This window comes from Podarcis liolepis (genome assembly GCF_965112155.1).
Source record: "Podarcis liolepis genome assembly, chromosome: 13".
NCBI lineage: Eukaryota > Metazoa > Chordata > Lepidosauria > Squamata > Lacertidae > Podarcis > Podarcis liolepis.
Genome location: NC_139573.1, coordinates 57,447,472 through 57,473,322, shown reverse-complemented (window position 1 = coordinate 57,473,322; position 25,851 = coordinate 57,447,472). Strand labels below are relative to the sequence as shown.

General features: G+C 51.3%; 2 protein-coding genes across 8 annotated transcripts in view; one reads left to right on the top strand and one right to left on the bottom strand.

Moving 5' to 3' along the window:
• The window catches only part of LOC310691266 (uncharacterized protein), a 96,371-nt gene that overhangs the window by 39,777 nt on the left and 30,743 nt on the right, over nucleotides 1-25,851 (top strand). The gene's annotated exons all lie outside the window — the stretch shown is intronic.
• TRPV4 (transient receptor potential cation channel subfamily V member 4) overlaps nucleotides 14,378-25,851 on the bottom strand; it is a 54,581-nt gene continuing 43,107 nt past the window's right edge. For 4 of the 5 annotated variants that reach the window (XM_083470927.1, XM_083470928.1, XM_083470930.1 and 1 more), the window contains 8 exons: nucleotides 25,625-25,717; nucleotides 23,542-23,615; nucleotides 22,862-23,027; nucleotides 21,527-21,593; nucleotides 18,482-18,798; nucleotides 17,470-17,597; nucleotides 16,113-16,234; nucleotides 14,378-15,161 (listed from right to left, as the gene is read on the bottom strand). In XM_083470927.1, the coding sequence (XP_083327053.1) occupies nucleotides 15,004-15,161; nucleotides 16,113-16,234; nucleotides 17,470-17,597; nucleotides 18,482-18,798; nucleotides 21,527-21,593; nucleotides 22,862-23,027; nucleotides 23,542-23,615; nucleotides 25,625-25,717 (1,125 nt within the window). In that variant the 3' untranslated portion in view covers nucleotides 14,378-15,003. The remainder of the gene's footprint in view (nucleotides 15,162-16,112; nucleotides 16,235-17,469; nucleotides 17,598-18,481; nucleotides 18,799-21,526; nucleotides 21,594-22,861; nucleotides 23,028-23,541; nucleotides 23,616-25,624; nucleotides 25,718-25,851) is intronic. The other variant, XR_014518423.1, reaches the window with a different exon arrangement.

Genomic DNA, 25,851 nt, shown 5'->3' with positions numbered 1-25,851 from the left:
CCAAATAAAGACCTCAGATGGAAATGTGGCAGCACCTAAAAAAGGGGGGCGCGCTTCATGGTCTTTTAAGCTGAAAAATGGGCTCCTGGCTGAAATGATGCGCAAAAGCCCCAGAGGTAACTTTGTTGAATCGGGGCTTCCATGGCTGATCCTGTGAGGAGGGAGTCTGGTGCGCTCTCTTCATTTCTGTTTACTTGTTTTTATGCCGTGGCCTTGAAGGGGAAAGACTGGCATGGATGAAAATATGTGCTTGCTACCAGGAGAGGTAGGCTTTGTGTGATGTCTTCTCCTCTCCCCACATGAGCCTCCCAATTCCCAAGCGCTCCCCTTTCTTGGAAGAGGGGTGGTGCTGCTGTCGGTTTGACTGCTCACACAAAGGTTATTCTATATCTGGGCAACGGCTGCGCCTGTGGGATGCTCCTCAAAATTGCCTCCATTTGTCTTTCCTTGCACACATAACAACCTGTCTTCAAATTTCATGCTCTGCATGGAGAGGGGAAGGCAGATGAGCCAGGAATCCTGAGAAACGTAGAGTCTGGGTGTCCCTCTGCTGGCAGAAAACGGCTTCAGACTTCTTGGAAAGAGGGTCAGAACATGGCCCAGGAAAACAGCGCATGTGTATGCCACCACTTGACTGCAGTCGGAGCTGGCAGGGCAGCTTTTCAAAGGCATCTAGTTAGATGCTGTAAGAGCATCATGTGTACTTGTGTCTGGGTCTGGTCAGTGCCTGGGTGGGAACTGCTTCGGGTTCCATGACAGAAGGAAGGTGGGCTATAAATGTAAAAGATGAGGGGGGGGGATCAAGCAGCAGAGAGATGTCCATTTCAACAGTCACACAGGACGGCATGTCTCTCCCACCAGGATAATCTGCCTTGGCCATTGCCAACTTCCCCACTGGAGATGGCAGAGGTAATGGCAGGAGGAACACAGGAAGGTGCCTTGCACCAAGTCGGACCCTGGCTCTGTGGAACCTGGTTTTAGAAAGCCCTGCCTGGAGATGCTGCAGGGGTAGAGATGGACCTTCTGCATGCAGAGCAGATGATGTACCCACTGAGCCGTGTGGCCCTTGCCAACTATACAAAGGATGGGTGCTGAAAGTAGCAGTTAGCAGTGGTTCAGGCCAAAGGTCTATCTAGTTCAGCCTTTCGCAACCTTCGCCAGACGTGGTTGGGCTACAGCTCCCACCCTCCTTACCCAGCATAGCCATTGGCCAGGGATGATGGGAGCTGTAGCTTGAGAACACCTGGCGACCCAAGGTTGAGACAGGCCGATCTATTCCCACGTGATCTTTTTCACAGTGGCCAACCAGATTTTTCAACTCTGTTTTGATAAATCTTATATCTGTTTTTTATGTAATTATATATTTTTTTATGCAAAGCGCAGAGAGGTTTTGTTCGCTTAATGGTCTCTGTCGAGAAGCAGGACGGAAGGGCCTTATCATGTTGTCCAATGACAGGCATTCAGAGGCTGATGTATATGGAGCCATCACGGCTCATTGCCAGTGGTAGCCCTGCCCTCCGTGAATTTGTCTTACCCTCTCAACTACGCACTGTGTGGTTTGGGCACGTAGAACACACACAGTGCGTGCCAGAAGCCTGATGTGACACTTGCTCTTAGGGGCATGCAAAGTGCTTTGTCCACATGCACACCATCCCAGCAGTGGCAGACCTTAGGGTCTTGAATTCCACCGCCTCTTGCCTTCTACATCCTAGCTGCGTCACCCCTTGCAGAACCCCCGAGGCTCTGTGCCCAGTGGACTGAACTCTGCTAAATCCACCTCTGACCCCAGGGTCAAGGGAAGGGTTTCCATTGCCTTGATTAACCCTTGCCTCCACTATGGGATCCTATGGGGTCCCTGGATCCCAGGTGGCAATTTGGCCAGACTTCTTATCCTCTAGAAGAGGTCCCCTCCAAGGACAATCTCTCAGCAGGGAAATCTGATTCTCTTCCTGCCCTTGTTCCTCCCAGATGCATCAAGCAACCCACTTCCTCCTCCACCTTACCAAGTAGGAACATTTCAAGGCCAGCTGGGGGGAAATGGCTAAGCCTTGTTGGAGGGCCTGCGGATCTCACTAGCAGGGGTGCAATGGGGAAGTCTCTCATTTCAGCAGTTGCTTTTCATGCAGCCCATAGAGGGGCCAAAGGCTTCCTCCCTCACACTAGGAGGACACAGGACCTCTTCCAGTCCCACTCTTGCAGCCTAAACATGGAAGAAAGGGCAGCCCTTTAACTGCTGCACTTGGATGCCAGGCCAAGAGCTGTGCCACGGAAAGGTTTCTTCCTGCTGTGGCGGCTGAGTTGAGAAGCACCATGGACATCCAGCAAAGGACATCCAATGAAGCAAGCGCACCAGCTCGCCCCCGCAATTGTGGGGGGCGCTGCCAGGCGCCGTGGGCATGCCATGTGCACACGCCATGCAACATGCTGATCTCACGCGTGCTCTGACTTTGCTTGTGGGGAAGTGGAGAATTTGCACATGACTTTCCCACATCTCTGCATTCAATTCCCCAGCTTCTTTTACTTTCTTATTCGCTGTGATTCCTGCCTTGCAGGGGGCTGGACCAGATGACCTTTGAGGTTCCTTCCAGCTCTACTTTGAATGTCTCTGCTCTGCTCCGTGTTCAGGAGACCCAGCAGGAGGGAATGCTCCCCAGGTGAGAAGAGGAGGTGTGGGACCCAGGCCAGCCCTTCTGGAGGACGCAGGAGACAGAGGGATTATGGCCTCCCCCCGCGCGCCTCCTGTAACTCCGGCTCCCGGTGTTTCTCTGGATATTTATGGCAAGCTGGGAAGGAAGCGCTCGCTCAGTGGCGCTGTAGCCACCATGACAGCCAATCAAGGGAACAAAGAAGGATTGGCACAAGGGGGAATTTCACTGAGGCTCATGCTACCGGGGGGGGGGGGAGAGAAGGAGGGGGCTGGGGGAGAGAAATCAGCGCAAGAGATCTGACTGCCTTGTGGCACGTTCAAATTAAATTGTCTTCAGGAAAAATATTTGCTTAGATCTTTTTTTAAAAAAATGTCAGGGGGAGAGAGGCGAATAAAAGACACGTGGAGGTGCTGCATTCTGCGGAGGAAACGGGGGAAATGGAGGCTGGAGGAGTTTCTCACGGCCAGAGACAGCCACTCGGTTCAGCGTTGCCACATCAAGCGCTGTGAGCCAAAGCTGCGCTCGCTTGGCCCAAGCTGGGCAGTAAGAACAGCTGGCGGGGGGGGAGCAGCTGCTGGGCATGCAAAGAGCCCTCCACCCCCTTCAGCCCCAGGTGTCTCCAAGCAGGGCTGGAAAGGCTCTTTGTCTGCAGTCCTGGAGAGCTGCTGCCAGTCCGTGAAGACACTGCGGAGCTGCACCAGAATAAGGCAACTCTTTTGGGGGAGCAGCTGCTTGGCATGCAGAAAGTCCCCGGGTTGACCCCCATCTGCAGTCCTGGAGAGCCGCTGACAGTCAGTGTAGACAATACTGAGCCACGCGGACCAGTGGTGCATTGCAGGAGGTTGGACTAAATGACCCTTGGGATCCCTTCCAACTCTACAGTTCTGTTCTATGAACTTCCCAATTTCATTTTTTAAATGGAAATATTTATATACCTCTATCATAAAAAATATCAGAGCGATTTGCAACAGTATAAAAGCATAAAACCAAACAATAAAATCACAAAAAGTTAAAAAGAAGTTGAAAACCAAAAGAAGTTAAAAGCAAACTTCAGTAGACCTTGTGGGGAATGTATTCTTAACAGTCTGTATCAGAGGAATAGGAAAATTTTACAGTCTCTCCTGATTCAGATGTTATGGACAAGCAAAGCTGTGCCTCAACATCAGCATCCTGGTGTCACGTTGCTCCCATTATTTCATTATTTAATTTGTTGAAAAATAACTTGTATCCTTATACATACATTTCTGAACACTATCTGGTGCTAGCAATGTGCTCTCCCCCCCCCCTGCCCTGTCTTGCTAAATGCTTCTTCCCACAGCTTCCCAACAGATGGCCAAGGGCAGAGGACGGGCTTCCAATTTTGCCTCATACAGGCAGCAGAATTACACCGTTCCTCCAGTCAGCAGGGTGCAAGCAAAGCACTATCCCCTGTTGACTCCACAGGGTGCAAGAAAATGCTCTCTTCCGGTGAAGCTGCATGGTGCAAACCAAGAAAGGAACAGGCTCAGTACACCCACCTGCCACACTAAGAGAAAAAGGATTTTGCAAGGGGCCCTTCCTTCTGTGGCTGATAGAAACAGGTGATGTTTATCTGGTTCTGAGACAGGAGGAAGCAGCAGCAAGCCTCTAAGGCTCTGGACTCTTAAGGGTTCAGCCAGCCCAGCTCTGCGGATGAAAGGCTTTTTCTCTTTCTCAAGCAGGAAAGCAGGTCTGTCCCTGCAATGGAAAGACTGGGCTTTTCTGATCCTACAGAAAAGAAGACGGAGAACACTTTTCTCCAGTTACATTTGCAGAATGACATCTGATTTACTGTGGGATCAGCCTCTGAGCTGGGTCAGTTCCTTTGCTGCCTTGGGTCTCATTTCTGGAGGGGGGCCCTGGGGACGGGAGAATAGGCCTGTAATGAATCTCCTAGAAGAGGCAACCCAGGTATGATGAAGCTGTCCTCTGACCCTATAAATTCTGCCAGGCACTGCATTTCATCCTTCTGGCAAGAAAAACTAAAGAATGAGGGAGGGAGGGAGGGAGGGAGGGCGGGAGGGAAGGAAGGAAGGTGAGCAGGCCTGTCTGGATCCAGGTTAATGCTGCATGTACAAGGTCTTAGCCTTGGGCTTTTACGTTAATTAATCTACAAGAGCAGAGTCCCCCCCCTCCCTGCACAGATTAGCCTCTCTTTCCTGCTCCCCGGTCTCCTCACCACAGTTCGCAAGCACATGAGCCAGTGTAGTGTAGTGGTTAGTAGTGTCAGGCTAGAACCTGGCAGGGACCAGGGTTCAAATCCTCCTTTGGCCATGAAGCTCCCTGGGTGACCTTGCGTGCCACTCACTGCCTATCACCCTGACTTGCTGCACAGGGTTGTTGGGATTAAATGAGATGGGGGGGAGCCACATGTGCCACCTTGAGCTACTTGGAGGAAAAGGTAGGGTGTAAATGTAATAAAATAAAAATAATCAAACAAAAACCCAACCTTTGGGTACCTTTTTGAATTGCACTGGTCATGCACAGGGCTAGCAATCAAAGGAACAGGCTGAGCAACTTGTTTGCAAGCTAACAACTTCCAGAAGGGGGAGAGCACTGGTCCTGTGCAGCAGAAGCAGCAGAGTTCTGCTGTGGCACCTTAACCAACTTTATTGCATACCCTCCAAGTGTCCCTATTTCCCAGGGACAGTCCAGCAATTACAGAAGCCATCCCAGATTCTGAATTGATCCTGGAATGTCCCTGTTTCCCCTGCCAGTGCCATGGAGGGTGAGCTGGTCCTCAGCGGTGGGGCTGCAGGGGAGCATCCTGGTGCCTCTCCACGGTCGCCCCGCCAGCCGCCTTCCTTGGGCAGCTGATAGCAGCCAATGGAGAGCAAGCGAGGAGGAGGAGGAGGCTGCCGCTGCCAAGGCCCAGCCCTGCAGGATGTGAGGTGCAGGCAGAGGGCAGGGCTGCCCTGGACGGGAAGAACAGAGGAGAGCAAGGAGGCTTAGTTTTTAAAAAAGAAAAAAGCTTTGTGCATCCACATCTAATCTTATCCCTTTATAAAATGCATTTATTGGAGTGTTTTTATTTTTGCTAATCTACCAAAGGATAACATAAAACCAGAATTAAGGTGTTTTCTCAGGATGGCGGAGAGCAGGTGTGCTGTGTCCCATTGGTGTCGTGGTGGTGACACTCGCCCTTCTTCTGATAGGAAATGCCGGGGGGGCGAAAATGGGGGGGCGAGGAGGGTCAGTTGCGGGGGGGGTGAGCAATGTCCCTATTTTTAGCTGAGGAATGTTGGAAGGCATGTTATTGTGGGCTGGGTTCCACTTTGCACTCATCCTAAGATGCACCCAAACATTCACTTCCCCTTGCCTTGTCCAGCCCCACACTGACTGCTGGGGCCTCCTCTGCAGGGGACGCTCCTCTTTTTTGAAAGGCCATCAGAGAGCAGCCCTGCATTTGAAGGGCTGTCCAGCCCAATAATGAACCCTGAAGAAAAGGAGGCATGTAAATTGCCATATGCAAATTTTACGCAAATTCGCATGTTCTAAAACCACCCAGCCCCAATGTTTTGATGATGCAAAGCATGCTGCCCTCCTCTGAATACCTGTGCGCCCCGTTGTGCTTGGGTCCTGCTTGTGGACTTGTTATGGAGGCACTTCCGGGCCTGGATGAAGCTGGTCTTTCGGCAGAGCGGATGAGATGCCCTCTGCTTTCTGCCTCTCCCACCACTGCCGCCATGGCCTCCTTCCCTACCTTTCCAGGCAGCTTTCGGATGACATTCGACAGCCGTCAAAATGGGTTATTTATTCCCCCGAGCTGCGCACACATGCCCTCCTTCCTAAGCACATTATGCTGCAAATCCTGTTAAACTAACGTCACCCCGCTTAGGTGCCTGGTGCTCAGGGGGCATTTCAGCCCAAGCCCTGAAACTCGCCCTACCTCTTCCGCTTGCCAGCCAGCCAACCCAAGGCAAATGCTTGTCCGTTGCCAGTGGAGAAGTGTGTCTGGTGTGTCTGTGCTGGCACTCGTGAGAAGCTGGTGCTCTCCTCTGGCACACCCAGGGGCAAAGGCAGCGGGTGGGGTGGCTGCCCTCCCTCCTTGCCCTTGGCCCCACAGATGGGACTCGACTCCCCTGCCAGAGCTGAGGCCTTTAGGCTGCATTGCATACGCAGAAATCTCATTACCTGCATTAGGAGAGTTACTGGCAGGAAAGCCATAAGCAAGCTGGCTTTGCAGACTCCTTTGAACTTTGCAGAGCTGCTGGCCTATATCTCAGAGCCGCTCTGGTGGGGGCGGGGTGAGGATTGTGCCCCCACTGGCCGCGGCTCTGCATCAGGAACACGGCTGCTGTTCCCAGGTTTGCAGGGAGGGCTGTAGCTCAGCAGCAGAGCACCTGCTTGGCCTGCAGAAGGCCCCGCTTTCAATCCCCGCTGGCATCTCCAGGGAGGGCTGGGAGTGACTGGAAGCCCTGGAGAGCTGCTCCACTCAGGGTGGACAATATTGCGCTAGATGGGCCCATGGGTCAGCTCCTGAGACTCCTATTAGGTATATTTATTTTAACCAAAAATCAAAATTGTTTGGCCTTATCTTTGCAGTAACAGGTGGAAAGTCAGCAGGGGACTTCCCAGGGCTCTGCCAGATGCACCATTCCAGCCTGGTTGGCAGTGGGAAGGGCAGCCTGGTTCCTGCCAGGTCAGGGCTACAAGCGCTTTCGACACAGCAGCCCCATCCAAACGCATCCCTGGCCTGAAAGGTATGGCCGGATACTGCAGCCAGGGTGCCTGGAAGGAGCTGGGTGCTGGAGGAGCCCCTGAGCTTGGGCTGACGTGACTCCCCCTGCCCGCGTGTCTAATGTCAATTCTCTTTGATCTCTCCCCAGTCCCCAGCCCCAGCTGACTGTTTCATCTCAGAGTCTCTTCCTCCATTAATCTGCCCCTTTGAAGTGGGGAGCAACCAATGAGAATCCTCAGGTGGCACAGCTCTGGAAAATGCATGTGAGTTTGCTGGCTGTGTTTAAAAAGTTCCCTCCTTTGGCAACTGGAAGGCACATCTCGCTTTCCCCCCCATTGGCCACTGAGCTCTGCCACCCGCTGCCTGCCTTTGCTGGCACCAACGCCAAGCAGGCCAGGCTGCCTCCTGCGCTGACAAGGAGCAGAGCCACACCATGGCAGTTTCTCCATCAGGGAGACTGGGAGGAGGTCTAAGGGGAGGGGGTCGCAAGCTGCAAGGGCCAGCGGAGGGGCATTGGTGAGGGGCACAACACTCAGTGCCACGGAGGGACAAAACACCCACATTCCCTCCCGGAGAGGATTAACAGAACCGTAAAGTTGGAAGGGACTACCAAGGGTCATCTAGTCCAGCCCCCTGCAATGCAGGAATCACAATGCTAAAGAATCCCTGGCAGGTGGCCACCCAGCCTCTGTTTAGAAACCTCCAGAGGTTTAGAAACTTACTCAGCAAAATAAGCAGAAGTGTTGATGGTGTCAAGGCAGGCGGAAGCTGCATCGAGGCTCCAAAATACACTCAGCAGGAAGTAGCCCAGAAGGCTGACGTATCTGGGGGACATTTCTCATTTATCTCCCAAGCATCCAACTCTCTCTTGCCAAGCCAAGAGTTGCGAGGCTTTATGACGTGTCAGGATCGCAGCATTTTCCCCCTGCAGACCTGGCCTGATCAAAATACAGTCAGGAGGATAAAAATAATTTCAAGGGAAGCATCTGATAAAGCAGGTCTCAGGAGGCAGCTACTGTAAAACTGCACAGCTCAGAAAATAATTTAAACGGGGAGGGGGGAGCCTCCGTTCATCTCTCACTTTGATTGAATGTTCGTTTCCAAAATTAACCTTCAAATTTATCTAAAAATAAATTTGCCACTGTGCTTGGCATTTGCTCAACTGCATGCTGTCTCTGACTCCTCCTTTGTTTGGGGTGAGCAGGTCTGTCAGGGCTGGCTGGTGGCTGCAGGTCTTTTGAATTGGGGGTTTCAAGGGGGGGGGGAGTTGTAATCCAAAACATGGGTGGCTTGCCAGGTGGGGGAAGATGGGTTGACTTGCTTTAAGGCAACATCGTGTGATCTTGTGCATTAGGCCGTGTATCTGAAGCGCTATGATCCTATTTTAGACAGGCACGACTTCTCCCAAAGAAACCTGGGAGCTGTAGTTTGTTAAGGGTGCTGAGAGCCATTCGGAGGTACCTGCTACAATTCCCAGCATTCCCTTGGAAGAGGAATTGATTGTTAGACCACCCTGGGAATTGTAACTCTGGGAGGAGAACAGGCGCCCCCTAATAATTCTCAGCTCCCAGAATTCCTTGACGGAAGCGTTTAAAGTCTCATCGCAGTGCTTTCAATCCATGGGGTGATGTCATCCTTCAGTATTCAAGTACTTTCTCATAACAAGCAGAGCCTGCGTTAAAAAAAACACTCTTCTATATTCCCGTTAAAGTCTCCCGTCCCCTTGCTCTCTCTCCTGCTGTGGGGTGGGGGGGTTGTGTTGGCTTTTGCTGTGTGTCAATTTAGCATGGGCTGCAAAGGTCAGTTCACTCCTGCATTGACGATAGAAGATGTCGATACTTGTTTATTACCCAGGACTGTTAATGCAGCGCCATTTTTGTGGCTTTGGGGCAATAGACATCATATTGACTGTGGCTTGGAATGTGCTTTGTGACCTCCTCCCGGGAGCCGTGCTTGGCCCAGGCCAAGGGGGGGGGAGCCAGGCCAGAGGCCCAGGAAACATCCCCAGGGCAACACCTTTCACCTGCCACAAATCCCAGCAACTGGCCAGAACTGGCCAAAATAAACCCCCACTGCAGTCCCAGAGGCTTTGTGGTGTTTCCTAGGCATCAGGGTTCACTACATTAAGCCCCCAGACCTGTTTTCACAGGCTCTTAGAGGCTCAGACTTGTGTCCCATGAAGGCTTTATCTCACAACCTGACACAGCAGGTGCTCTTCACACACACACACACACACACACACACACACACACACACACACACACCGTGGGCTCCCCAGTGCAAAAGCATTGCAAGGGTTAAGGCTGTTGCTCCATTAAATAAATCTCCCCCCCCCAAGTCAACTGAAACTCCTAATTAAGGGACTTGGGCCCCATCTGCCCCACACCTTTAAAGCAGTCACAGTAGCTTATTCCCCTTGCCGAGTTACAATTTTCAAATTGGCTGAACACGCCATCTTCCCCTAGAGAACTCTGGGAATTGTAGCTCTGGAAGGGGGGAGGGGAGGGGGTGCCGCCTCACAACTCAGCCCCCTGAACAAACTCCAGTGCCTGGGATTCCTTGTTTCTGATTAAAGTGGTATGATACTGCGTTAAACAGAGGTTGCAGCTGGGGCCCAAGTCCCTTAATTAGGAATTTCAGTTGACTGACTAATCTACATCTGCGTAAATCTACGCATGAGTAAGCCAACAGTTCTGAAGCAAAAAAGTACTTTTTTGGATTTTACTCTAAGGCTATGTACACACTCCCGTTTACTCTGCATCCGTTGGCTTGGAAAGGGGTGGACACACAATGTTGGCCCCGATTCATATCTATCTGGTGTCCATCCTTTTGTTGCCTATGAAATGGCTGCATTTCAATGCCTTTTCCCCAAAACTGGCTTCGATTGAGAAAAAGAACGACCTAGTTGTGTTTTAAGCTGGTTTTAAGCCTAAGAGAGAGATGGTTCTTATAAAAAAAACACTTAAAAACAAAGAAACAAATCTGACCATTTTAAGGGGGGGGGCTTTTTGTCAAAAAGTTGTGTGCATCAGTGGAGCCAATGAATCAATTTAACACGGCAGCCCCAATTTAAGTTGGGGAAGCAAAATCAGGGGAGGACCCCCACCCTTCCCCTTCAGAGTTTTGCAGAAGTGAGAATGTGGACGGCAGCAACTTCTCTGCCCCCCCCCCTTCTCTCCCTCTGTCTTTGGCTCCTGCATTAAGCACCCCCTTTCTTCCCTCTGATGTTCCTGCCTCCCCCCATCAGCCTGCCTCGCTTTGTTATGCCAGGGGAGGGGAAATGGGGGGGGATCCGATGATAATAAAAACGATTGTGTGTTGCATTGACAGGAGGGGCTTTTAAATCCCTTCTTGACGTTCTTAAATTACAATAGGAGAATAAAGAGCTGGGGGGCGGGGAGAGAATATGGGACTTTGGTAATGTGTTAATCTTAATTGAACAATTACCTCCGCTCCTGAAGCGTTCATTACTGCAGCGCTTATTGTCAGCTGTTTTTATTGTCTTGCAATGAATGCTGGAGAATCCATTTCTTGAAAAATGAAAAGCAGCTTCAGAAACCAAGCTGCTCCCTGCGCTCTTCACCGCCGTCCCCACCCCTTACAAGAAGAGGCTGCTGGATGAGGCGGGGGGGGCATGTCGTCCTGCCTCCGGTCCCCGCAGTGGCCCCCCAGGTGCCTCCTGCTTCCTGGCTCGGAGTCATCGATAGCCCTCTCCTCTGGGAACTGGTCCAGTCCTCTTCCGCTGCGGCAGCGAGTGCCCTTCTCTATGGGGAACATGACGAAGCCCTTTCTTTCCTCTGTCCTCAGCCTTCCAACATTCGCTTTCGTTGGACGTCCTCAAGGTCCAGGGTGACGAGGGAGAAAAGCTTCTCTTGGCAAGACAATCTGGTCCGTGGCCTTCATTAGCAGGAGGGACCTGTTGCATTGGCGCTCTGGGCACTTGTGACTGCGGGCAATAAATCTCCCTGGCATCTTTCTCTCTATCCTAGAAATCAAAGACATCATTTCCCCATGCCTTGCTCTTTCCCCAAGTGATTGTTGGGCTGAGGCCTGCTTGGGACAGATGCTTGAGCCCTGCCTGGGTTGGGGACGAAGGAAGACCTGCTTCGTGTCCCCTGGAAGCCTCAGTGTTCTCCGTTACCGGGCAATTAGGCCACGCATGACCAAACTGGAGGCAACTTGTTTGGGCAAAAGAAGCAGTAGCTGCAGAGGCCATCAAATTCCAGGAGAGGCAATCAGGCTTGTTAATGAATCCCCTGCAATCTGTTCCTGCGTTGCAGCAGAATGGACTGAAACTAAAAACTAAAACTACAGTTTTGCCAAATAAATTTGCCAACGGTTGAGGGAGTTGGGCATGTTCCGCCTGGAGAAGGGGGCCACCTTCAACCATCTGCATGGCTGCCACGTGGAAGGGGGTGCAAGCTCGTTTTCCCCTGCTCTGGAGGAGAGGATCCAAACCAATGGAATCTGAGCTCCCTTCCAATTCTAGGATTCTAATCTCAGGTGCCCCTGAGGCAGTTTTATTTTACATTTTCAGGATTCTGAGTGCAGGGTGGTAAAAGGGGCTGCTCAGCTGCTGGGGTGGGGGGTGTTGCTCAAATTTGTCCAATACTGTACTAATGCATCACCTATGTCTTTATCTTTATTGCAGCAGTTTGGCTGGTGGAATAATGTGCAACCTTTTGCGTCTCACTGCATTGTTCAGCAGGCCAAGCTGTTCAGCCCCAGATAGCTCTCTGCTTTAGAACTCTTCCAAGAGCCAGCACTCCCTTCAGAAATCAACACGTGTTCCCACACATCAAGCCTTGTTAGAAGCAGACTGTCAGCCTCTTCCCAGGTCTCCTTTAAGAGAGCAACTGAGAAAATCCTCATCAGTGTCAAAAACGAGATTAACGCTGGAGCTGTAAAGATGCAATTCGGAGTTTTCCTCTACTGCGCTTTGGGCTAGTCAAGTGCTTACCGAGGAGAGAGAGAGGGAGGGAGGGAGGGAGGGAGCCTTCCTTGGAATATTTACTCTGCAATTTCACATCACTTGCTTAGTCCATTGCCGGCAGACTCCCCTGACGCGGGCGATTTATGCTGCGCTCCATCATCGCCCAGGCGCCTGTCATGCTTCAACGTGACAAAGCGCCATTGTGACCCCCAGCAGTAATTGACTTTCGTTGGCTTAAGATGCTGCCTCCTCAGCCCTTGGATCCCCACGTCCGTCTCACTCCTCTTCCTCCCCCATTGCCAAACCATCAGGACACAAACCATGGGGGGGCAGGGGGGGCTTATGGGGGAGCTGACAGGTGAAGCACTGTGGTGGGATTCCTTTCTGCAGAATGGCACTTCTGTGCTTGTGATGGAAATGCACCCAGTGCTGCCCTACAGCACCTCTCAAAGAAAGCTGCTTGCTGGTTGGGAAAGGCACTCTGCACATGCTCAGAGGGACCATCTCTCTTCCCTGGCAGGGGTGGGGAACCCGTGGTCCCTCCAAATGTCGTTGGGACTGAAGCCCCAGACAGGGGGGGCAATGGGAGAGGCAGTCCAAAGCCCACGGCTTGACTCCCTAGCCCTGCTTTAACAGGTGTCAGCTCCAAGCAGTCACGGGAATGCCATACCTGTTGGATGCCTGCCTGCCACAAGCTGAGGAAGTGCCAGCAGAACTCCTCTCTCTTTAAATGGATCCCAGCAGAGACTGTACCCGGGGCTGCACTGCCCCCTTGTGGCTCAGAGTTGCAGTTGCAGGCTGACACTGTGCTCCTGTCCAAGGCTGTGAGCTATCACTCAAGTATTTATTTCAATGGTTAATATATTATATTAAGCAACATTTATTAACCATTCTAATAGGCAGCAAAGCCCCCCTGCTCCATAGCAATGCAGAGGCTTTGGTGTGAGCTGCCAAGGGTAATGTCTTCTTCTGCCCTAGATGTGGTTTTAAAACTTCACTGTACACCACGGATGCCAGACTGCCCCCCCCCTTGGATGTGGGGTTATTTTTTCCTACCCTTTAACTAAAGCTGCTATGCAGGCTGAACTAGGAGAGGCACCTCCGCCTGCAAATCCTGTGACAAAACTAAAACTACAGTTTTGCCAAATAAATTTGCCAGGGAGGTGGGCATGTTCCGCCTGGAGAAGGGGGCCACCTTCAGCCATCTGCCTGGCTGCCACGTGGAAGGGGGTGCAAGCTTGTTTTCCCCTGCTCTGGAGGGGAGGATCCAAACCAATGGAATCCACTTACAAGAAAGGAGATTCTGACTAAGCATTAAGGAGAGTAAGAGCTGTTCAAGAGTGGAACAGACTCCCTGGGAAGGTGGAGGACTCTCCCTCCTTGGAGGTTTTTAAGCAGATGTTTGATGGCCGTCTGTCAGGGATTCTTTAGCTGTGATGTCCTGTATTGCAGGGAGTTGGACTAGATGACCCCTGGGGCCCTTCTAACTCCACCATTATCTGCTTCTAGTATTCTGATTCTGGGAATGGCAGCAGGCAGCTGAGCCCCACAGCCCCATTCGCTGGAGCAGGTGCTGCAGGTCTTGCTAGAATCAACCACCTCAGAACTGCATTGTTTTAGCAGAAGCTTTTGACCAGGCAGGCTCCCAAAGTCCAGGATGCGGAGGAGGAAGCCTGTAGGCCTCCTGATGTTGATGGACTGCGACGTCCACCATCCCTGACCATTGGAGTTGGGAGTCCAACAACATCTGGAGGGCCGCAGGCTCCCCACCCCTGGCACACACAACCCCTGCACTATTTCTAAGCATAGGCCCACATGGTTGTGCTGCTCACAAACTCAGCAGCCGTGGGGCAGACTAAGCAGATCTATTTGGAAGAACAGTGTCTCTGGATAAAAAATGGCACAAAGAAACTTTGGGTTTTCTGTGCAAACTGAGCAGCTGAGAGGGAGAAAGAGGCCTCCTTGGGAAGGGGCTGAGGGGGCCCAACATGGGGTGAGATGCAGCCGTGTGACTTGCTCACAGTGACCCGGCAGACTCCCTGCCTGTTGCACCCTTGCACCCCTCTCTCTCCACCAGGCAAGACAAGGAGGGGCAGCTGACATACTTTGGCTTTTATTACTAAATAAATAATCAGATAAAACCTTGTGCAAAATAAAACTATTTGGAGTAAGAAATGCAGCAGCCATTTGCCCCGGCTCAGCATCACAGAAGTTAACCCTGAATTTAGAGCCCGCTTGGACGCAAGGAGCCACTCCAGGAGTCACTGGCCACTTCAAACAGCCCCCGCAAGAGTCACTGTCGCCACCCGGCCTCCTGTAACGTCAGCGCCATGGAGCTCGTAGCCTGACCGCACAGGACGATGTTCCCAGTCACCAGCCTCTGCAGCTTCCACCCACTGGCGCATAATTTTGTATTGTGACAACTCTGTTTTTTGTGTTCAAAAGCAAGCCCAGAAAGATGTGCCTCTGCTGTCCACCTCAAGTTGATAACCTGGGGAAGGCTCCTCCCCCTGCGGGCTGCTCTGGAGGAGGCAGGTGGGCCACATTCTGCAGACTACAAGCGGGACCCTCGCGTGAAGGTGCAGGAGCAAGAGGAAGCTCCCTCCACACGGGGTCCAAGCGGTGCTGTGCCCGCCAAGCGCTTGCAGTGGCAAAGAGGCCGGGCAGCTTCTTGCTCCCAGTCCAGAGACCAGCTCCCTCTGCCCCTGCTCCTTGCACATCCATTAGATGTGGGAGTCCTCCTTCCTCCAGCTCTGGGGGTAGCTGGGCTTGTGCTCATTTGCCGCAGGGGAGCGCATGCTGTCCAGGGGAACCACCACCTCATCTGGCTGCGAGTTCTTGTTCAGCTCCACCACCCGCGGCACCACGGTGGACCACCGATCTACAGGGAGAGAAAAAGAATCACAGAATCATAACACTGTAGGGTTAGTCCAATCCCCTCAATGCAGGAATCTCAACTAGATCATACATGACAGGTGGCCCCATCCGACCTCTGCTTAAAGACCTCCAGGGAAGGAGAGTCCTCCCCCCTCCGAGGTTGTCCCTTCCACTGTCCAACAGCTCTCACTGTCAGAAAGTTCTCCCTAATGTTTCGTTGGGATCTCCCACTTTGCCATTTGAGTGCATTGGTTTGGATCCCATCCTCTGGAGCAGGAGAAGACAAGTGGGCTCCATCTTCCAGGTGACGGCTCTTCAGATGATTGAAGGCAGCTATCCTATGCTGTCCTTCTTTCAGTCTCCTCTTCTCCAGGCAAAACCTTCCCAAACCCCTCAGCCGTTCCCCACAAAGGAGGCTTGGCCTCCACCATTCCACTTGGGCAGAGAAGAGACGCCTGCCCAGCCCCCTCCCTGGGTTCTGCACAGCCTCCAGCACCAAGTGCCTCTGATTTGGGGCAGGACACCTGCACCTCTGGACCTCTTCATCCCCCCAGCAACACTTTTGCTGTTTCTACCAACCTGGTGCCTTCCAGGTGTTTAGAACTGCAACTCCCAACCACCCAGATCTGCTGCAGGGCTCCAGGATGGCAAAGCAGTGGGTCACACCCCCCATCCAGCTGCCAGGGCCTCTTTAACCCTCATCTCCAGCAACTGGCGTCGGGAATCCTTCCTGCCTCCAACGGCAGAGTCAGTGCAGCCGCTGGAAGCCTCATCCTCTTCCATGAGTTTGTCCTGTCCTCTTTTGAAGTCACCCAAGTGGGGGGCCATGGCTGCCTCTTGCGGATGCAGGTTCCTCCGTGCAGACTCTAGAAGCACCCCACTCTCCTGTGAGCAAACTGACAGCGCCTGCTTCCAGAATGCCCCCCACCCGTGACCCCTTCCAGCCCCCACCTACCTCTGCGGAGGCGGCCCACTGTGTGGGAAAAGCCATAGTACTGGTAGGTGTCGCTCTTGCCGGGGTCCTCATTGATGATGCCCAAGTTCTGGTTCCAGTGAGACCAGTTCACCTCGTCCACTCTAGGAAGGAAGCATTGTGGCATTTGAGGTATTGGCAGGGGGAGCGGAGAGAGAGAGGTCATCCTGGGCGGTCTGAAATGTTTAGCAGACCTGGACAGTGCTATAGAGTGGTTAGAGTGCTGGACTAGGACTCCCTGCGCAACTGTAAAACTCACAGTGTGACCTTGGGACTGTCACAGTCTCTTGGCCTCACCTACCTCACAGGGTTGCTGTGAGGATAAAATGGGGAGGAAGAGAGACGCATCTGCCACCTTGAGCATCTTGGAGAAAATGGTGGGGCATCAATGTGATAAGGGCGGGCAGGCAAGGCATGTCGCTCCAGGGCAGAACATCATCCTTGAATGTTCAGTCTCCAGCAGCATCTCCAGGGAGGGCTCTGAAACTCTGGGGAGCCAGTCAGTGAGATCTGACTCTGCAGAAGGCAATGCCCTGCACTCCTGTGCCAAGAAAGGGCCTGGGACCCATCTTCCCTCAAGGATTCAGACCTGGTTCAGGGTCTAAATCCTCACCCCACCACTCAAACGCCATCCCAAACACACACACCCCACTTCTGGCTCTCCTATATCCCTACGTTGCTCTCTCCGCACCATGAAGGGTACTGACAAAAAACAGCTGGTTTGGGAGCGCTGTCTAATTTAAAACAGGCATTGCCTGCCCTGGTCTTAAAATGATAGGGCAGACTACAAAAAAGAAAAAAGATTCCATTTTGGAGAGCACCTTCTAAATGTTGGAAAGATCTCTCTCTGCTGATGTAAGGCTTTCTGCAAAGCGTCCAGAACCCGCAGCATTTGCTGAGGCAAAAAGGAAGGCTGTGCGTGTCAGAATGGCTGCACCCGAGGCTTGTTTCAGCCGGAACTGACCAGAACTCAGTTCTGGCACCTCTCAAGGGGGCACCATTGCCATTCTAAGAGAACAAGTTCTGGTGCCTCTTTTTCTAGAAAAATAGCACTAGGTGCCTGTAGGAGTGCAGAAGATGTAACCCTAATCCAGGATGCAGTTCCCTGAGTATCTCAAGTACCTAGTCCTCATGGGTGTGAAGAGATGGATGGTTGGAAGGGCATGGGCAATGCCTGCTGACACCCCAGGTGGGGGGAGGTTTTCCTTGGGGCAAAATTTGGTTTGTCACCCAGACTGGCGCAGAATTTCCAACAGACAACTCTGGCTCAAGGGCCTAATCCAGAAATGGAAAGCATTTAGTCAACGTCTCCCTCTCCCATGGGGACTCTCGCCCTTACCTGAAACACCACCTCCGGTCCGGCGTCCCATCCAAGGACTTCCCAACGGTGACCATCTCTCCTGAGCGGAAGGCTTTCCTGACAAACACGGGGAAGAACCTCTCAATATCCAGAATGGTGGTCGCCCACTGCAAGCAGAGAAGTCAGGAGAAGTATGAGAGTCCACTCCTGACCGGGTTTCAGTGGCTCTACTGATCCAGATGTCAATCTCAGGATGACACCCTCAGGCTAATCCAAGGGCAATTCAGGCAACCCACTTGATGCAAAGAACTTTTTAAATTATTTTTTTGAGTATTTGAATTATAGCAAGTCAAAACTATGCTGTCGGAAGTGATCTATTGCCTCTGCAGCCTTTTTGGATGCTACCAATGCTGAGGTCATCTTAGCATGGCGCCAAACCACACGAGAAAGTCCATTTGTTGGAATCAACCTTACTCAAACTCAATTTCATACTATTCATGAAAAGAGCAAAAAACAAACATCAGCAACAAATCCCCACCATAATGTCTTCTACAACTTTTGCCTACACTATAAACCTCCAAATTTCTCAAATCATACTAATTTTTTCCAAGAAATGATAAAGGAATCCCGCATTGCAAACCTGTGATTTCTTGTATTATTTTGACAGTGCACTGCATTTTACTAAGCCACTCCCTTACAACTGGGTTTTGTCCAGGCTTTAATTGAGATCTGAATGGGAAACCGGCGGCCCTCTTGCGGGAGTCCTCTCTGCCCCAATCAAGCAGGACGGGAGTTCAGTCTAGAAGCAATGGAAGAGATGCAAGCCTCCCATTCCCGTGCTATTAAACTTCAACCTATTATTATCATTTATTACATTTGTTACCTGCTCTTCACTAGCAGATTCCAGGGTGGGTTACAGCAGCTTAGAATTCAGAACTCAAGACAGTTAAATTGCATCGCATTCACAAGCACATTGCATTCCAGATCATCAAGGTGTGTTCTGGGCCCTTTGCAAGCCCACCGGCTGACTCCACCGCTGCGACTCGCCTACCTGCAGCTTCCAGATCTGCTTGCTCTCCTTGGACACCTGCCCCACGGTCTCCCCCATGAGGGCGATCAGCATGTTCAGCAAAAGGACGAAGGTGAGGATGATGTAGGTGACAAGGAGGATGACAAAGACCCCAGGGTACTTGGCGTTCTCGATCATCTCCAGGTCCCCCATTCCGATGGTCAGCTTGAAGAGGTCCAGGAGGAAATTGCTGAAGGTCTTGCTGTCCCGGCAGGAAGGGTAGGCAGGGGCTGTGCAGTTGGAGCGCTCCTCGTTGCAGGCCTCGCTGCTGGGGCAGGGGTTCAGCAGGGAGACCAGCGCTGCAGGAAAGCCAAGGAGGCACTGAGCAGTTGCACTAGCCAAGGGAGTCTCCCTGGGAGAGCTGCTAGGCCAGGAGTTACCATCCAGGGCCCTCTGGGTGCTGCACACTGAGCACTGGCCATTGGCTGACTGGGGCTGATGGGAGCTGGAGTCTAAATGATCTGGAGGGCACCACGTCGCCTTCCTCTGGATGAGAACGTGGTGTCAAGGCTAAACAGTCCCAAATACAGTCACCCTTCAAAAGCTGCATTCATAGGACAGTTTAGTCCATTTTATTCTTATTGTCATTTCATCACTGAATTTATATTCCACCTTTTTTTCTCCAAGGAGCTCAAGGTGCACGGGTCTCCTCCTCCTCCTCCTCCTCCTTTAACTCCCTCAACAACCCTGTGAGGCAGGTGAGGATGAGAGTCACCCAGGGAGCTTCATGGCCAAGTGGGGATTCAAACTCTGGTCTCCCAGGTCCGATCCCAACACTCTAACCACTGTGCCACACCACCTCCCATTTTCCTGAAGTTTTCCTAACTGCTCAATTTCTGCCTCATATTTGGGCTTTCACATGATGTAAAAGCCACTTCCAGAAAACTAATGTGTTATTTGATTCCAGCAAAAAACAAAAATGGTGCCGATTGTTGGGCCCCCCCCCCCCAGCATGAATGAAATTTAGCACATATTGGTCACCAAGCCATAGTTCACAGCCACAGGCGTGCCGCGCAGAAGGCTCATCAGAAAACAGGGCAGGAGTTCTAACCTCAGGAAAATTCGCACAATATTCACAATGTCTGAAGGCACCCAAAGTGGTGTTGTCCCTTCTTTGAATATTTTTTTACAGCAGTGCTTCTACTTTTAAATATTGTTGGATTTAGAAGCTGGGAGGGGAGAGAAACAAGGTTTAAAAATACCAAGCCTGTCATCTATAGGAATTAAACCTGCCTGCCAACTGAGTGCCAGAAAAATTTCAACCAATTTGAGCATGAAAATACACTTTATTGAGCATGCAAAATTCAAATCTCAGCTTTAGGTGGGCAGAAAATAGCTTCTATTTAACAGGACCATTTTTAAAAATGCTTCTCCAAAATGATTTTAAATATTGACCAAAATGTGGCAGTGCAACACAATCCTGAGGGTGACCAGAGTGCAGAAGAAAAAGGACTCATTTGGGAAAATATGGAAAGTGTTTGTTTACTATACAATTGTAAAGGCTAAGTCTGCCCCCCACCCCGATATACTCTATCCCAGTGGCCCCCCCTTAATTCCATAAACTCGCCCCCAGCACCCCTACCTTACCCTATAGAAAGCATTATTCAGTATAGCGGGTTGTATGACTCACCAAGGAAGGTATTAACAAAATAAAACCCCAAACCACAACAATTAGTTGCGCCTTTATTCAAAATCCATTAAAAACTATTTTGTTTAATTACGTCAATAAATTGATGGACTTGCTGCAGTGATGGCAGCTTACGCCTCCAGCGCCCCCTGCTGCCTGCTTGCCCCTTATGCCAGGGACCGGACTGAACAGGAGGAATGGGAAGTGAGGCCTCGTCTGATCGGCTCCTCTCAGAAGAGGAGGAGGGGGGGGCGTTTTGACCCTGTGTCTCCAGCAGTTTCAGGAGGAGAGGGAGACAGGTTGATGTACAGATGAATGAGAAAATCCCTAGTTGCAAGATGGGGGGGGGAGAGTTTAGAGAGCAGACAGCAGAGACCTCCCTGGAGAGTCTGGGAGACCCTCCTGGTCCAAGGGCTCGCCAGTCCCTCCACATTCAAGAACAGAAAATGCGGGGATGTGACTCCTGCGACTTCCTGTAGGTTTCCAGGATGTTGTGGGAGACGGAAGAAGAGGGACTCAGAGAAGCCAACGTCTCCTATGCATGGAGACATGGATCCTCTGTCTTGCAACCAGATGACTGAATAAAAAACCATAAAATACAAACTGTGTGTTCTTCTTGCCTCTGAGGCTGCCGGGGGAGGGGAGGATACTCCACGACTGACATCTTAGCACCCCTAGGAAATCCCACGGCCCCCCAGTGGGCAGGAGACCCCTCTTTGGGAACCACTGGACGAGACGATGGCCATTCTGAGTTATCTCTCCATTTCAAAACTCCATAAAATACAGAGGAAGGAAGTTATAAGGTTGTCTAGTTATTGAGCTGTCTCAAACCTCCAACATTGGTAACTCACCCTTTGCATCTGTCTCTTTTCAGTTCATTTTTAATTTGTATTTCATAACTATTCGATAAATAAATATTTTTAAAACAAACCAGCATCTGCCTGGGTGAGTAAGTTCATTCAGGAAAAGCAGTCACAACTTGGCTGTTCAGGAATGTGGTTGGGTGACTGAAATGTTCTTTCTGTTTTGCTGCTAACCAGACTTGTTAGATTTGCTGTTTTGAGTTTTGTGGTTTCCAAATTGTAATTGATTTGTTTTAATTTATGTGCTAATTGATTGCTTGATGTCCAAGTCTCACTAATAAACATTTGGAAGCGCCATACAGCAGCTTGTCAGAGTCAGCGTCTTTTACACCTTGGAGGCTGTTTTTGAAAACTTCAAAATCCAACAGTATTTGTGTCAAGGAATGTTGCTGCCCAAGAAAAGCCTTGGCGATGCCCCTTTCAAACTTTGCAGGTATGTGAGGAGCTTGCTCAGCTGAGCAGCAGGACACAGATTTTCAAATATAGGAAAACCAAGGAGCCCAGAAACCAGCACTCCGAAAAGGGCAGCCATCTTACCAGACGCGTAGCCAATCATGAAAAGCACATAGACCAGCAGGAAGCGGAAAAGGTCCTTGAACAGGATCTGCAACCAGAGAGGGAAGGCGGCCACTCAACACACCAGGCTGAACGTTTGCAGGCAAAGGCTCAAGGCAGCTGCTTCTGGGGTGAGCCCCACATTAGTCGTCTAACAGTCTGAAGCCAGAGTGAGGAAATTCAAGGACAAATGTGTCCTTCAGTGCCACTCCCTTCGGCCCTGATTCACACCCCCATGTTCCTGCCTGACTGGGATGTGCTCACCTGTTGCAGAGGCAGTAAAGCACACCTGGAAACTGCCTCTTGGCTATGGCCAGAGATGTTGGCAGGCCCTGGGGGGCCAAAATCTGGCCCTCTGTGCTTCTCTGTCTGGCCCTCAGAACCCTCCCCAGGGCACACCTTTCACTGGCCCCAAATGCCTGCCTGGAATGTGTCTTTGACCTCTGGTCAAGCCTCTTGCTTGCCAGGAGGGAGAGGGGCATGGGAGCATGTGTAGAAATGGAAGGTAAAAATTGCATTTGTTGCTCTGCCCACTTCCGCCTCCAGCCCCACCCATCACTGCCAAGCGGCCCTTGGGAGGCTGTCCAGAAGGGAAAGTGGCCCCTGGGCTAAAGAGGGTTCCCGCTCCTGATCTGAAGGAATGTTTGCAGCAAGGAGCCAGAGCGAATCTTGAACGATTGGAGGGGTGGTGGCAACACCCCACATTCCACAAGTGTTCCACAACTTGGGGACCAAAACAGCTGCTTGACACCATCAGTCGAACCAGGGAGTGACCCTCAAGTCCTTAAACTCCAGGAATCAGCAGTTATATATCTGAACACAGGGCATGTGCAGAGGTTTCTTTGGTCCCCCCCCCTGCCAAGCAAGCGCAGGGTGGGGGGCGCTCCACTCTTGTTCTCCAGCAACGCTGGGATCATGCCAGCCCCTGCGCTGCAGAGTTTAGCACTGCCCAGAGTGAGGGGGGGGGACCAAGGCTTCACAGTGCCCTTAGGATAAAGTTTGTTTGAGACTCTGTTTACTAAGGCAAGACGGTTGCCCCAGATAAGACCCCATCAGCCGCACACTCTTCTGAGCAGATTGACAGGGGCTCTGCTGAAGCTTTTAGAGGGATGACAAAGTTAGCACAACCTGGTTCCTAAGAAACCATGAGAAACTGGTTTTGCAAGGATAAGCACACAGGAATGCAGCCTTGCTGGTCAAAACCCTCAAGCATCCCATAGTCCCTTCAGCTTTTCACCTACCTTCAAATGACCGGCCAGACCTCCTCCAGCCCAAGGTCCTCACAGGCCCCGGACACTGCGCTCTGCTTTGGCTCACCTTCTGGATCATGATGCTGTATGTGCCAGTCAGCTTGAGGCCGCGGGTGAAGTAGAGGGCATTCATCCAGCCCAAGACCAGGGCAAAGACCATGACAGCCAGGTAGGCCTCGATGCCCGCCAGGTACAGGGCAGCTGCCACTAACACCAGGACCGAGTAGATGAAGCTGGAGGCAAGAAGCATCAAAGCCCAGTCAGGGGCGGACAGGTGGGGAGCAGCTGGGCAACACTGCAACCACCAGGTAGCCTCACCCAGGAGGGCTTCCAAAATCTATGGGCAGATTCACACCATAGTTTTCAAGCACATCTAATGTACATTTAAAGCACATGCTACCCCTCCCACGCAAGAATTGTGGGAAGTCGTTTAACCCCTGGCAGAGCTGTAATCTGCCAGTCCCCTTAGCACCCCCCCCCCCAGGATTCCTTGGGGAAAGTCATGTGCTTTAAATGTGCATTGGACGTCTTTTCTGGCTCCCTCCCCCAAATGAATTGAGGGGGGAGCCAGAAAGCACCCCAGCAGATGCCCTGGAATGTGTGGCAAAGGGGCCCCCACACTCTTAAATGCAGGGGTGGCTAGCCTTTTGGCCTGAGGGCCACATTTGCCCCTGGTTGACCTGTCGGGGGCCACACACAGGCCGCAAATTTGATTCTGCTGCACTCTGGTTTCTTTCTTTTACTTACTAGAGCAACTGAAAGGAGCCATCAATGAAGAAAGAATTCACCCCGGGGCACTTCTTCATGAAGAGGTCTTTTATCTGGGGAGGAAGAGAAGAGAAAATGTCCACAATGGAGAAGAGGCAGAAGCTACTCAAAGAACTTGGCATTTTTAGTCCAGCCTTCGTCCACCTGATGACCCTCTGGCCATTTTGCACAGCAACTTCCACCCATCTGAGCTTAGCCACCCAGCTCCCTTCCCAGGGAACTCTGGGATTTGTAGCTCTAGGAAGGGAACTGGGATCTCCTCACAACTCCCTTAACAGACTACAGCTCCCAGAATTCTTTGGGGGAAGCCATGAATGGGTGGCTTGGGGGGGCGGAGTGTCTTTGTTGACTTTTACCATATAACCCAAAAACCAAATTGGAACTTCATGAGTCAAAAGCATAAAAGTTAAACCAGCCCAAACCAAGGTTGGCAGGGGATGTTATATTCACAAGAAGAAAAGATAAAGCTGGTTATCTGGATGTTTGCGATGAGATACAGACAGGTAAGTGGAAAGAAACATCCTAAGAAACAAGAGCTCAAGCAATGTGGCCCACAGGAGACGCCAGAGACACAGAAACATGAACGTAGGACTGAAAGAATAAAAGGCTCGCTATCACATCAAGAAATGTCTCAACCAAGCAAGTTACTTATTCCAGATTTGTGGAAGAGACAAATGCAAATTTTCTTTTTATGTATTCAATAAAATCACACCAAAGTGAGACAAAAGAGGTTAACTTTGTTTTTCCTTTTTTAAAAAAGGGTGCGCCAGGTAAACCAGGACTGTTTGAAGTAGTACCACAGAGCTTTAAACGCATGGTGTGGATGTAACCTTTGTTCCTTCAGTCCTGCAACTTTGTTAAGAACCAAAGCTACATTATCATCCTCAGATCCAAGAGAGGCCCCTTTGCAGTGGCCAACCAGGTGTCCCAGTGGAAGCATGCATGGTGCGCAAGACTGAGTGTGATTTGATAAATCCTATGCACACCATGACAAGGGACGCGTGTGGCACTGTGGATTAAACCACAGAGCTTAGGACTTGCCGATCAGAAGGTCGTCGGTTTGAATCCCCGTGACGGGGTGAGCTCCCGTTGCTCGGTCCCTGCTCCTGCCCACCTAGCAGTTAGAAAGCACGTCAAAGTGCAAGTAGATAAATAGGTACCGCTCCAGCGGGAAGGTAAACGGCGTTTCCGTGCGCTGCTCTGGTTCGCCAGAAACGGTTTAGTCATTGTTATGTACTGAGTTGAATAGGATCCAAACTGCAGCAGTCTGATTGGTCCTAGAACAATGCAGCAGTATGATTGGTCGACAGGAACCACCCAATCATGCTGCAGATAGAAGTGAATCCACAACCTGATTGGCCTACAGGAGAATTCCGGAATTAGCCAATCACGTGCAGCCCATTGTGTAAATAATGTATATAAGCAGATACTTTGAGGGGACTTTCATTCTTCCTCCTCACCACTATGAGCGGAATAAAGAGCATGAAATCACTTTGCGACTCTGAGTATATTTCAGTCATGCTGGCCACATGACCCGGAAGCTGTACACCGGCTCCCTCAGCCAATAAAGCGAGATGAGTGCCGCAACTGGACTGGACGTAACGGTCAGGGGTCCCTTTACCTTTACCTTTTATGCACACCATGAAAGTAAAGCACACTGGCAGCCCTGCAAACAGTCATGGCTAAAGAGGGAGCCCTACTTCCCGCCCCCAGAGCTACCATTTCCACAGAGGCTTAACTGTCAATCCTTCTTCCCAGGGATCTCTGGGAATTGTAGGCCTTTGAGGGGGAACAGGGACTTGCTCACCACTCAGCAACTACAGCTCCCAGAATTCTCTAGGAGAAGCCATGACTGTTTAAAGCAGTATCAAAGCACTTTAAAAGTATGGTGAGAATGTGGCCTGCAAGCTCTGTGATCAGGCCACAGAATGGCAGGAGGAGCCCACAAAAGGGAAAAAGAAAAACACATCTGCTAAATTGGCGAGGAAGAAGGGGGCAACGGTGGGGGAAAGGAGGAGAAGGAGGAGACCCCTTTGCCAAGTAATGCACAGCTCATACTTACGTTGGTGAAGAAGAAGAGGACGCCTGTGAAGAGTGTGACAATCTCCCCGGCGAGACGCAGATAGTCGGTGGTGGTGGTGTACGGGTACGGGGGCTACAGAGGGGAATAGACAGTGCTGAGAGGCTGTGCCGAAAGACACCTGCTAAGCACGCAGCAATGGCCACGCTCCAACGGGATGGCCAGCTTCAGCATGTTGCCTTCCCAACAGCAGCTGGGTAAAGAGCACC